A 12,371-nucleotide genomic window follows, 5' to 3' on the forward strand; every position below is an offset into this window, starting at 1 on the left:
TAAAGGAGGGGAAGGCTCATCATCATCATCAATCGCATTTATTGAGTGCTCACTGTGTGCAGAGCACTGTACTAAGCGCTTGAGGGCCACAAGCGTGACCTGGTGGAAACAGCACGGGTCTGGGAATCCGAGGACCCGGGTTCTAATCCTGGCTCTGACGCTTGCCTGCCGCGTGACCTTGAGTGAGTCACTTTACTTCTCTGTGCCTCAGTTTCCTCACCCGTAAAACGGGGATTAAAACCCTACTGCCTCCTACTTAGACGTGAACCCCGTGTGACCCTGTTCACCCTGATTATCTTGCATCTATCCCAGCATTCGGCGCATTGCGTGGCACACAGTAAATGCTTAATATCCTAATTATTACAGAAACGGGTAACCAGGGCATCTGGGAGACGGGAGAAGCTCCTGAGTGAGGGGAGTCCAAAAAGAACGGGCCCTCGAGTCTGGAAAGATCAAGGCTAAGGAGGGTCTTACATAAAGTCGGCATGATTGAGGGGACCTCCGTTAAACCTCCAAGTTGACTTTAAAATAAAACGCACAGAGTCCATTTCACACACAGGGGGGTCAAGACGCATAATCTGTCACCCTCGAAAGTTGTACGACCCCAAAATACTACTAGGTGCTAGAACGGTTTGGACGAAGGACGAAATCACGAAAAAGAGGTCCAAAATGGGTTAGGATTTAGGGGGACGTGGAGGCGGGCAGGCTTCACGCTCTTCCTGCCACTGCGGGACAAGCTGTGTGTGCGTGGCGGGGGAAGAGGATAAAAACACCGCGACAGGACCCACCCGGCCAGTGACACACATCCATTCATTCAATCGTATTTATTGAGCGCTTACTGTGTGCAGAGCACTGGACTAAGCGCTTGGGAAGTCCAAGTCGGCAACATACAGAGACGGTCCCTACCCGACAGCGGGCTCACACACATAAAGGCTGATTCTCCTTGTGCCGTCCTGTTTATCGCTCACAGTTCCGGGGCTGTTTCTGCTTTGGCCTCCTGATTTCTGCTCCAGGAGAATAATAATAATCATAGTATTTGTTAAGCGCTTACTACGTGCAAGGCACTGTTCTAAGCGCTGAGGAACGTACAAGGTGAAGAGGTTGTCCCACGGGGGGCTCGGTCTTCATCCCCATTTTCCAGGTGAGGGAACCGAGACCCAGAGAAGTAATAATAGTAGTAATAATAGTATTTGTTAAGTGTTTACTATGTGCAAGGCACTGTTCTAAGTGCTGAGGAAGTTACAAGGTGATGAGGTTGTCCCACGGGGAGCTCATCGTCTTCATCCCCATTTTCCAGGTGAGGGAACTGAGACCCAGAGAAGTAATAATAATAATAATAGTATTTGTTAAGCGCTTACTATGTGCAAGGCACTGTTTTAAGCGCTGAGGAAGTTACAAAGTGATGAGGTTGTCCTACGGGGGGCTCGGTCTTCATCCCCATTTTCCAGGTGAGGGAACTGAGACCCAGAGAAGTAAAGTAATAATAGTAGTAATAATAGTATTTGTTAATTGCTTACTATGTGCAAGGCACTGTTCTAAGCACTAAGGAAGTTACAAGGTGATGAGGTTGTCCCACGGGGGGCTCACAGTCTTCATCCCCATCTTCCAGGTGAGGGAACTGAGACCCAGAGAAGTAATAATAATAATAATAGTATTTGTTAAGCGCTTACTATGTGCAAGGCACTGTTTTAAGCGCTGAGGAAGTTACAAAGTGATGAGGTTGTCCTACGGGGGGCTCGGTCTTCATCCCCATTTTCCAGGTGAGGGAACTGAGACCCAGAGAAGTAAAGTAATAATAGTAGTAATAATAGTATTTGTTAATTGCTTACTATGTGCAAGGCACTGTTCTAAGCACTAAGGAAGTTACAAGGTGATGAGGTTGTCCCACGGGGGGCTCACAGTCTTCATCCCCATCTTCCAGGTGAGGGAACTGAGACCCAGAGAAGTAATAATAATAATAATAGTATTTGTTAAGCACTTACTATGTGCAAGGCACTGTTCTAAGCGCTGAGGAAGTTACAAGGTGATGAGGTTGTCCCACGGGGGGCTCACAGTCTTCATCCCCATTTTCCAGGTGAGGGAACTGAGACCCAGAGAAGTCAAGTAATAATAATAATAATAATAGTATTTGTTAAGCGCTTACTATGTGCAAGGCACTGTTCTAAGCGCTGAGGAAGTTACAAGGTGATGAGGTTGTCCCACAGGGAGCTCATCATCTTCATCCCCATCTTCCAGGTGAGGGAACTGAGACCCAGAGAAGTAATAATAATAATAATAGTATTTGTTAAGCGCTTACTATGTGCAAGGCACTGTTCTAAGCGCTGAGGAAGTTACAAGGTGATGAGGTTGTCCCACGGGGGGCTCACAGGCTTCATCCCCATCTTCCAGGTGAGGGAACTGAGACCCAGAGAAGTCAAGTAATAATAATAATAATAGTATTTGTTAAGTGCTTACTATGTGCAAGGCACTGTTTGAAGCGCTGAGGAAGTTACAAGGTGATGAGGTTGTCCCACGGGGAGCTCATCGTCTTCATCCCCATTTTCCAGGTGAGGGAACTGAGACCCAGAGAAGTCAAGTAATAATAATAATAATAGTATTTGTTAAGCGCTTACTATGTGCAAGGCACTGTTCTAAGCGCTGAGGAAGTTACAAGGTGATATGGTTGTCCCACGGGGAGCTCACCGTCTTCATCCCCATTTTCCAGGTGAGGGAACTGAGACCCAGAGAAGTAAGAATAATAATAATAGTATTTGCTCAGCGCTTACTATGTGCAAGGCACTGTTCTAAGCGCTGAGGAATCAATCGTATTTATTGAGCGCCTACTGGGAGTGCAGTGCATCCTGCTGATCTACCTGCACCAACTGATACCATTTACTAAGCCTTGGTTTTATTGCGCCCTTACATCATTTCCTCCGGCCTCTCTGCTTCGCGACTTCCCAATTTTACTTCTCTCGTTCCCCATTCTCCTCCGGTGTCCCATTTGGTGCAGCCTTGAAGCAGCCTACGGGATAGAGCACGGGCCTGGGAGCGATAGGGACCTGGTTTCTACTCCTGGCTCCACCAATCAATCAATCGTATTTATTGAGCGCTTACTGTGTGCACAGCACTGTACTAAGCGCTTGGGAAGTACAAGTCGCACCACTTGTCTGCTGTGTGATCTTGGGCCAGGCACCTAACTTTACCTAAAGTTACCTCATTCATTCATTCAATCATATTAATTGAGCGCTTACCGTGTGCAGACCCTGTTGTCGGGTAGGGCCCATCTCTATCTGTTGACGACTTGTCCTTCCCAAGCGCTTAGCACAGTGCTCTGTACACAGTCAGCGCTCAATAAATACGACTGAATGAATGAATGCTTATTACCATCACTATTAGAGCGTCTGGCAGAGTAAGAGCTCAACAAACCCTATTATTATTATTATTATTACCACTATCATTATTAGAGTGTCCGGCACAGAATAAGTAATCAACAAACCCAATAATTATTATTATTATTACCAACATCATTATTAGAGCATCTGGCACAGAGTAAGCGCTCAACAAACCCTATAATTATTATTATTATTACCACCATCATTATTACAGCATCTGGCACAGAATAAGCACTTAACAAATCCTATAATTATTATTATTATTACCACCATCATTATTAGAGCATCTGGCACAGAGTAAGCACTTAAACTTTATAATTATTATTATTATTACCATCATTATTACCGCGGCTGGCACAGAGTAAGCGCTTAACAAACCTACGATTATTATTACCATCATTATTACAGCGTCTGACACAGAGCAAGCACTCAACAAACCCTATAATTATTATTATTATTACCGCCATCATTATTACAGGGTCTGACACAGAGTAAGTGCTCAACAAACCCTATAATTATTATTATTATTACCACCATCATTATTATGGCGTCTGGCACCGAGTAAGCGCTTAACAAACCCTGTTGTCGGGTAGGGACCATCTCTACCTGTTGACGACTTGTCCTTCCCAAGCGCTTAGCACAGTGTTCTGTACACAGTCAGCGCTCAATAAATACGACTGAATGAATGAATGATTATTACCATCATTATTAGAGCATCTGGCAGAGTAAGAGCTCAACAAACCCTATTATTATTATTACCACTCTCATTATTAGAGTGTCTGGCACAGAGTAAGCGCTCAACAAACCCTGTAATTATTATTATTATTACCAACATCATTATTAGAGCATCTGGCACAGAGTAAGCGCTCAACAAACCCTATAATTATTATTACTATTATTACCACCATCATTATTACAGCATCTGGCACAGAGTAAGCGGCTCAACAAACCCTATAATTATTATTATTATTATTATTACCACCATCATTATTAGAGCATCTGGCACAGAATAAGCGCTTAACAAGCCCTATAATTATTATTATTATTACCACCATCATTATTATGGCGTCTGGCACAGAGTAAGTGCTTAACAAACCCTGTTGTCGGGTAGGGCCCATCTCTATCTGTTGACGACTTGTCCTTCCCAAGCGCTTAGCACAGTGCTCTGTACACAGTCAGCGCTCAATAAATACGACTGAATGAATGAATGCTTATTACCATCATTATTAGAGCATCTGGCAGAGTAAGAGCTCAACAAACCCTATTATTATTATTATTACCACTATCATTATTAGAGTGTCTGGCACAGAGTAAGCGCTCAACAAACCCTATAATTATTATTATTACCAACATCATTATTACAGCATCTGGCACAGAGTAAGCGGCTCAACAAACCCTATAATTATTATTATTATTATTATTACCACCATCATTATTAGAGCATCTGGCACAGAATAAGCGCTTAACAAATCCTATAATTATTATTATTATTATTAGCACCATCATTATTAGAGCATCTGGCACAGAATAAGCACTTAACAAATCCTATAATTATTATTATTATTACCACCATCATTATTAGAGCATCTGGCACAGAGTAAGCACTCAACAAATCCTATTATTATTATTATTATTATTATTATTATATTATTATTATTACCACCACCATTATTAGAGCATCTGGCACAGCGTAAGCGCTTAACAAACCCTGTTATCGGGTAGGGACCATCTCTATCTGTTGACGACTTGTCCTTCCCAAGCGCTTAGCACAGTGCTCTGTACACAGTCAGCGCTCAATAAATACGACTGAATGAATGAATGCTTATTACCACCATTATTAGAGCATCTGGCAGAGTAAGAGCTCAACAAACCCTATTATTATTATTATTATTATTATTATTATTATTATTATTACCACTATCATTATTAGAGTGTCTGGCACAGAGTAAGTGCTCAACAAACCCTATAATTATTATTATTACCAACATCATTATTAGAGCATCTGGCACAGAGTAAGCGCTCAACAAACCCTATAATTATTATTATTATTATTACCAACATCATTATTACAGCATCTGGCACAGAGTAAGCAGCTCAAAAAACCCTATAATTATTATTATTACCACCATCATTATTAGAGCATCTGGCACAGAATAAGCGCTTAACAAATCCTATAATTATTATTATTATTACCACCATCATTATTAGAGCATCTGGCACAGAATAAGCGCTTAACAAATCCTATAATTATTATTATTATTACCACCATCATTATTAGAGCATCTGGCACAGAGTAAGCGCTCAACAAATCCTATTATGATTATTATTAGTATTATTAGTACCACCATCACTATTAGAGCGTCTGGCACAGCGTAAGCGCTCAACAAACCCTATAATTATTATTATTATTACCAACATCATTATTAGAGCATCTGGCACAGAGTAAGCGCTCAACAAACCCTATAATTATTATTATTACCACCATCATTATTACAGCATCTGGCACAGAGTAAGCGGCTCAACAAACCCTATAATTATTATTATTACCACCATCATTATTAGAGCATCTGGCACGGAATAAGCGCTTAACAAATCCTATAATTATTATTATTATTACCACCATCATTATTAGAGCATCTGGCACAGAATAAGCGCTTAACAAATCCTATAATTATTATTATTATTACCACCATCATTATTAGAGCATCTGGCACAGAATAAGCGCTTAACAAATCCTATAATTATTATTATTATTACCACCATCATTATTAGAGCATCTGGCACAGAGTAAGCGCTCAACAAACCCTATTTCATTATCATCATTATTATTATTATGATTATTATTATTACCACCATATTAATAGAGCGTCTGGCACAGCCTAAGCGCTTAACAAATCCTGTTATCGGGTCGGGCCCGTCTCTATGTATCTGTTGCTGACTTGTCCTTCCCCGGCGCTTAGTCCAGTGCTCTGCACACAGTCAGCGCGCAATAAATTGGAGAATCGGCGTGGCTCAGTGGAAAGAGCGCGGGCTTTGGAGTCAGAGGTCATGGGTTCAAATCCCGGCTCCACCACTTATCAGCTGTGTGACTTTGGGCAAGTCACTTCACTTCTCTGGGCCTCAGTTCCCTCATCTGTAAAATGGGGATGAAGACTGTGAGCCCCCCCGTGGGATAAGCTGATCACCTTGTTAGCCTCCCCAGCGCTTAGAACAGTGCTCTGCACATAGTAAGCGCTTAATAAATGCTATCATTATTATTATATTAAATACTACTGAATGAATGAATGAATGATGATGATGATGATCATTATTCCAGCGTTTGGCACAGAGTAAGTGCTTATCAAATACCATGTTAGAGGAGCAGCGGGGCTCAGTGGAAAGAGCCCGGGCTTTGGAGTCGGAGGTCGTGGGTTCAAATCCTGGCTCCGCCACTTGTTGGCTGTGTGACTCTGGGCAAGTCGCTTCACTTCTCTGGGCCTCAGTTCCCTCATCTGTCAAATGGGGATGAAGCCTGTGAGCCCCCTGTGGGACAACTTGATCACCAGTGCCTAGAACAGTGCTTGGCACATAGTAAGCGCTTAAATACCATCATGATGATGCCTGATTAGAGAAGCAGCGTGGCTCAGTGGAAGGAGCCTGGGCTTTGGAGTCAGAGGTCATGGGTTCAAATCCTGGCTCCGCCACTTGTCGGCTGTGTGACTTTGGGCAAGTCACTTCACTTCCCTGGGCCTCAGTTCCCTCATCTGGAAAATGGGGATGAAGCCTGTGAGCCCCCCGTGGGACAACCTGATCACCTTGTAACCTCCCCAGGGTTTAGAACAGTGCTTGGCACACAGTAAGCGCTTGACAAATACCACCATTATGATGATGATGATTATGATGATGATTGATTAGAGAAGCAGCGTGGCTCAGTGGAAACAGCCTGGGCTTTGGAGTCAGAGGTCATGGGTTCAAATTCCGGCTCTGCCAATTACTACTACTACTACTAATAATAATAATGATGGGATTTGTTAAGCACTTACTATGCGCAGAGCACTGTTCTAAGCACTGGAGGGGATACAAGGTGATCAAGTTGTCCCACATGGGGCTCACAGTCATAATCCCCATTTTACAGATGAGGTAACTGAGGCACAGAGAAGTTAAGTGACTTGCCCAAGGTCACAAAGCAGACATGTGGCGGAGCAGGGATTCGAACCCATGACCTCTGACTCCAAAGCCCGGGCTCTTTCCACTGAGGCACGCTGCTTCCCTAAATTGTCACCAATTTCACCAATTGTCAGCTGTGTGCCCTTGGGCAAGTCACTTAACTTCTCTGTGCCTCAGTTCCCTCATCTGTCAAATGGAGATGAAGCCTGTGAGCCCCCCGTGGGACAACCTGATCACCTTGTATCCCCCCAGCGCTTAGAACAGTGCTTTCCACATAGTAAGCGCTTAACAAATACCATCATTATGCTGACGATGATGATGATGATTGATTGGAGAAGCAGCGTGGCTCAATGGAAAGAATGCGGGCTTTGGAGTCAGAGGTCGTGGGGTTCAAATCTCAGCTCCGCCAACTGTCAGCTGGGTGCCTTTGGGCAAGTCACTTCACTTCTCTGTGCCTCAGTTCCCTCATCTGTAAAACGGGGACGAAGACTGTGAGCCCCCATGGGACAACCTGATCACCTTGTATCCCCCCCGGCGCTTAGAACAGTGCTTTCCACATAATAAGTGCTTAACAAATACCATCATTATGATGATGATTGATTAGAGAAGCAGCGTGGCTCAATGGAAAGAGCACAGGCTTTGAAGTCTGAGGTCATGGGTTCTAATCCTGGCTCTGCCACTTGGGAGCTGTGTGACTTGGGGCAACGCACTTAACTTCTCTGGGCCTCAGTTCACTCATCTGTCAAATGGGGATGAAGACTGTGAGACCCCCTCCTTCCTTTTCCCCTCCTCCCCCTCTCCATCCCCCCCGCCACCTTACCTCCTTCCCTTCCCCACAGCACCTGTATATAAGTTTGTACGGATTTATTACTCTATTTATTTATTTAACTTGTATGTATCTATTCTATTTATTTTATTCCGTTAATATGTTTTGTTTTGTTGTCTGTCTCCCCCTTCTAGACTGTGAGCCCACTGCTGGGTAGGGACCATCTCTAAATGTTGCCAACCTGTCCTTCCCGAGCGCTTAGTACAGTGCTCTGCACACAGTAAGCGCTCAATAAATACGATTGATGGATGGATTAGTAATGTGTCTATATCTATAATTCAATTTATCTATTTTGATGCCACTGATGCCTGTCTACTTGTTTTGCTTTGTTCTCTGTCTCCCCCTTCTAGACTGTGAGCCCGCTGTTGGGTAGGGACCGTCTCGATATGCTGCTGACTTGTACTTCCCAAGCGCTTAGTACAGTGCTCTGCACACAGTACGCGCTCAATAAAGACGATTGATTGATTGACAACCTGATCACCTTGTAACCTCCCCAGTGCTTAGAACAGTGCCTTGCACATAGTAAGTGCTTAACAAATACTATTATTCTTATTATTATTCACTTCTCTGGGCCTCAGTTCCCTCATCTGTCAAATGGGGATGAAGACCGTGAGTGCCCCGTGGGCCCACCTCATCACCTTGTAACCTCCCCAGCGCTTAGAACAGCGCTTGGGACATAGTAAGTGCTTAATAAAGGCCACATTATTATTATCACTTCACTTCTCTGGGCCTCAGTTCCCTCATCTGTCAAATGGGGATGAAGACTGTGAGCCCCCCGTGAGACCACCTCATCACCTTGTAACCTCCCCAGTGCTTAGAACAGCGCTTGGAACGTAGTAAGCGCTTAATAAATGCCATATTATTATTATTACTTCACTGCTCTGGGCCTGTTCCCTCATCTTTAAAATGGGGATGAAGACTGTGAGCGCCCCGTGGGACCACCTCATCACCTTGTAACCTCCCCAGCGCTTAGAACAGCGCTTGGCACATAGTAAGCGCTTAATAAATGCCATCATCATTATGATTACTTCACTTCTCTGTGCCTCAGTTCCCTCATCTGTCAAATGGGCATGAAGACTGTGAGCCCCACATGGGACCGCCTGATCACCTTGTAACCTCCCCAGAGCTTAGAACAGTGCTTGACACATAGTAAGCGCTTAATAAATGCCAATTATTATTGCTTCACTTCTCTGTGTCTCGGTTCCCTCATCTGTAAAATGGGGATGAAGCCTGTGAGCCCCCCGTGGAACAACCTGATCACCTTGTAACGTCCTCAGCGCTTAGAGCTGCGCTTGGCACATAGTAAGCGCTTAATAAATGCCACGTTATTATTATTACTTCACTTCTCTGGGCCTCAATTCCCTCATCTGTAAAATGGGGACGAAGAGTGTGAGCCCCACGTGGGACAGCCTGATCGCCTTGTCACCTCCTCAGCGCTTCGAACAGTGCCTGGCACATAGTAAGCGCTTAATAAAGGCCATCATCATCATCACCTTGCAAGCTCCCCAGCGCTTAGAACAGTGCTTTGCACATAGTAAGCGCTTAATAAATACCACATTATTATTATCACTTCACTTCTCTGGGCCTCAGTTCCCTCATCTGTCAAATGGGGATGAAGACTGTGAGCCCCACATGGGACCGCCTGATCGCCTTGTCGCCTCCTCAGCGCTTAGAACAGGGCCTGGCACAGAGTAAGCGCTTAATAAAGGCCACATTGCTATTATCACTTCACTTCTCTGGGCCTCAGTTCCCTCATCTGTAAGATGGGGATGAAGCCTGTGAGCCCCCCGTGGGGCAGCCTGATCACCTTGTCACCTCCTCAGCGCTTAGAACAGCGCTTGGCACACTGTAAGCGCTTTATAAATGCCATGTTATTATTATCACTTCCCTTCTCTGGGCCTCAGTTCCCTCATCTGTCAAACGGGGATGAAGACTGTGAGCCCCCCGTGGGGCCACCTCATCACCTTGTCACCTCCCCAGCGCTTAGAACAGCGCTTGGCACATAGTAAGCGCTGAACAAATGCCACATTATCATTATTACTTCACTTCTCTGGGCCTCAGTTCCCTCATCTGTAAGATGGGGATGAAGACTGTGAGCCCCCCGTGGGGCAGCCTGATCGCCTCGTAACCTCCTCTGCGCTTAGAACAGCGCTTGGCACATTGTAAGCGCTTAATAAATGCCAATTACTATTGCTTCACTTCTCTGTGCCTCAGATCCCTCATCTGTAAAATGGGGATGAAGCCTGTGAGCCCCACATGGGACAGCCTGATCGCCTTGTCGCCTCCTCAGCGCTTAGAACGGCGCTTGGCACATAGTAAGCGCTTAACAAATGCCATGTTATTATTGTCACTTCACTTCTCTGGGCCTCAGTTCCCTCATCTGTCAAATGGGGATGAAGACCGCGAGCCCCCCGTGGGACCACCTCATCACCTTGTGACCTCCTCAGCACTTAGAACAGTGCTTGGCATGTAGTAAGCGCTTAATAAATGCCGTCATTATTATTATCATTACTTCCCTTCTCTGGGCCTCAGTTCCCTCATCTGTCAAATGGGGATGAAGACCGTGAGCGCCCCGTGGGACCACCTCATCACCCTGTAAGCTCCTCAGCGCTTAGAACAGCGCTTGGCACATAGTAAGCGCTTCATAAAGGCCGCATGACTATTATCCCCTCACTTCTCTGGGCCTCAGTTCCCTCATCTGTCAAATGGGGATGAAGCCTGCGAGCCCCCCCCCCGTGGGCCCCCCTCATCCCCTTGTAACCTCCCCCCAGCGCTTAGAACAGTGCCTTGCACACAGTAAGCGCTTAATAAAAGCCTTTATTAGGATTAATGTCGTCATAACGCCCCGCGATCGGGCGGGCGGGCGGTCCCACCTGTGAGGGGGGGCGGTCGTCGTCGCCGTCGTCCTCCCGCGGCGGGTCCCGGGGTGGGGGGAGGGGCGCGCCCGGCGCCGGCCCCGCCGATGACCCGGATGCAGACATCCCCCAAACCGGAAGCGCGCCCCCACCACCGTTGGCCGCCGCGCCCGCCGCGCGCGCATGCGCCGCCCGTTGACGGCCCCGCGCGCCGGCGAAAGGAAGGGCGGGGGGAGTCCTCTGCGCACGCGCCGGCGGAAGGCAGGGCGGTGGAAGTCATTTGCGCATGCGCCGCCCCCTGGCGGCCCCGCCCGCCGGCGAAAGGGAGGGCGGGGGGAAGTCGTCCGCGCATGCGGACAGCTCCGCGCGCCGGAGAAAGGAAGGCCGGTGGGAGTCATTTGCGCATGCGCCGCCCGTTGACAGCCCGGCCCGCCGGCGATAGGAAGGGCGGGGGGAGTCGTTTGCGCATGCGCCTCCCGTTGACAACCCCGCCCGCCGGCGGAAAGGAGGGCGGGGGAAGTCGTCCGCGCATGCGCCGCCCTTTGGCAGCCCCGCCCGCCGGCGAAAGGAAGGGCGAGGGGAGTCGTCCGCGCATGCGCCGTCCCTTGGCGGCCACGCCCGCCGGCGAAAGGAAGGGCGGGGGGAGTCATTTGCGCATGCGCCGCCCGTCGACAGCTCCGCGCGCCGGCGAAAGAGCGGTGGAAGTCATTTGCGCATGCGCCGCCCGTTGACAGCCCGGCCCGCCGGCGATAGGAAGGGCGGGGGGAGTCGTTTGCGCATGGGCCTCCCGTTGACGACCCCGCCCATCGGCGAAAAGAAGGGCGAGGGAAGTCGTCCGCGCATGCGCCGCCCCTTGGCGGCCCCGCCCGCCGGCGCGAGGGAGGGCGCGAGAAGTCTTCCACGCATGCGCCGCCCGTTGGCAGCTCCGCCCGCCGGGAAAGGAAGGGGGGTCGTTTGCGCATGCGCCTCCCGTTGACAGCCCCGCCCCGCGGGGAAAGGGAGGGCGGGGGAAGTCGCTTGCGCATGCGCCGCTCGTTGACAGCACTGCCCGCCGGGGAAGGGAAGACGGAGGGAGTCCTCTGCGCATGCGCCGCTCTTTGACAGCGCCGCCCGCCGCTGAGGGCGCGCGGGGGATTCGTCTGCGCATGCACCGCCCCTTGGCAGCCCCGCCCG

At 47.8% G+C, this 12,371-nt stretch overlaps 1 protein-coding gene across 7 annotated transcripts in view; it reads right to left on the bottom strand.

The window, feature by feature from the left end:
* BNIP2 (BCL2 interacting protein 2) overlaps window positions 1-11,298 on the bottom strand; it is a 37,551-nt gene extending 26,253 nt beyond the window's left edge. For 6 of the 7 annotated variants that reach the window (XM_038746508.1, XM_038746507.1, XM_038746511.1 and 3 more), the window contains exon 1: window positions 7,814-7,831. In XM_038746508.1, coding sequence (XP_038602436.1) covers window positions 7,814-7,819 — 6 coding nt within the window. In that variant the 5' untranslated portion in view covers window positions 7,820-7,831. Of the gene's footprint in view, window positions 1-7,813; window positions 7,832-11,216 lie in introns of those variants that run through there. The other variant, XM_038746510.1, reaches the window with a different exon arrangement.
* Window positions 11,299-12,371: the final 1,073 nt, after the last annotated feature.

The sequence above is a fragment of the Tachyglossus aculeatus genome, chromosome 5, assembly GCF_015852505.1.
Source record: "Tachyglossus aculeatus isolate mTacAcu1 chromosome 5, mTacAcu1.pri, whole genome shotgun sequence".
NCBI lineage: Eukaryota > Metazoa > Chordata > Mammalia > Monotremata > Tachyglossidae > Tachyglossus > Tachyglossus aculeatus.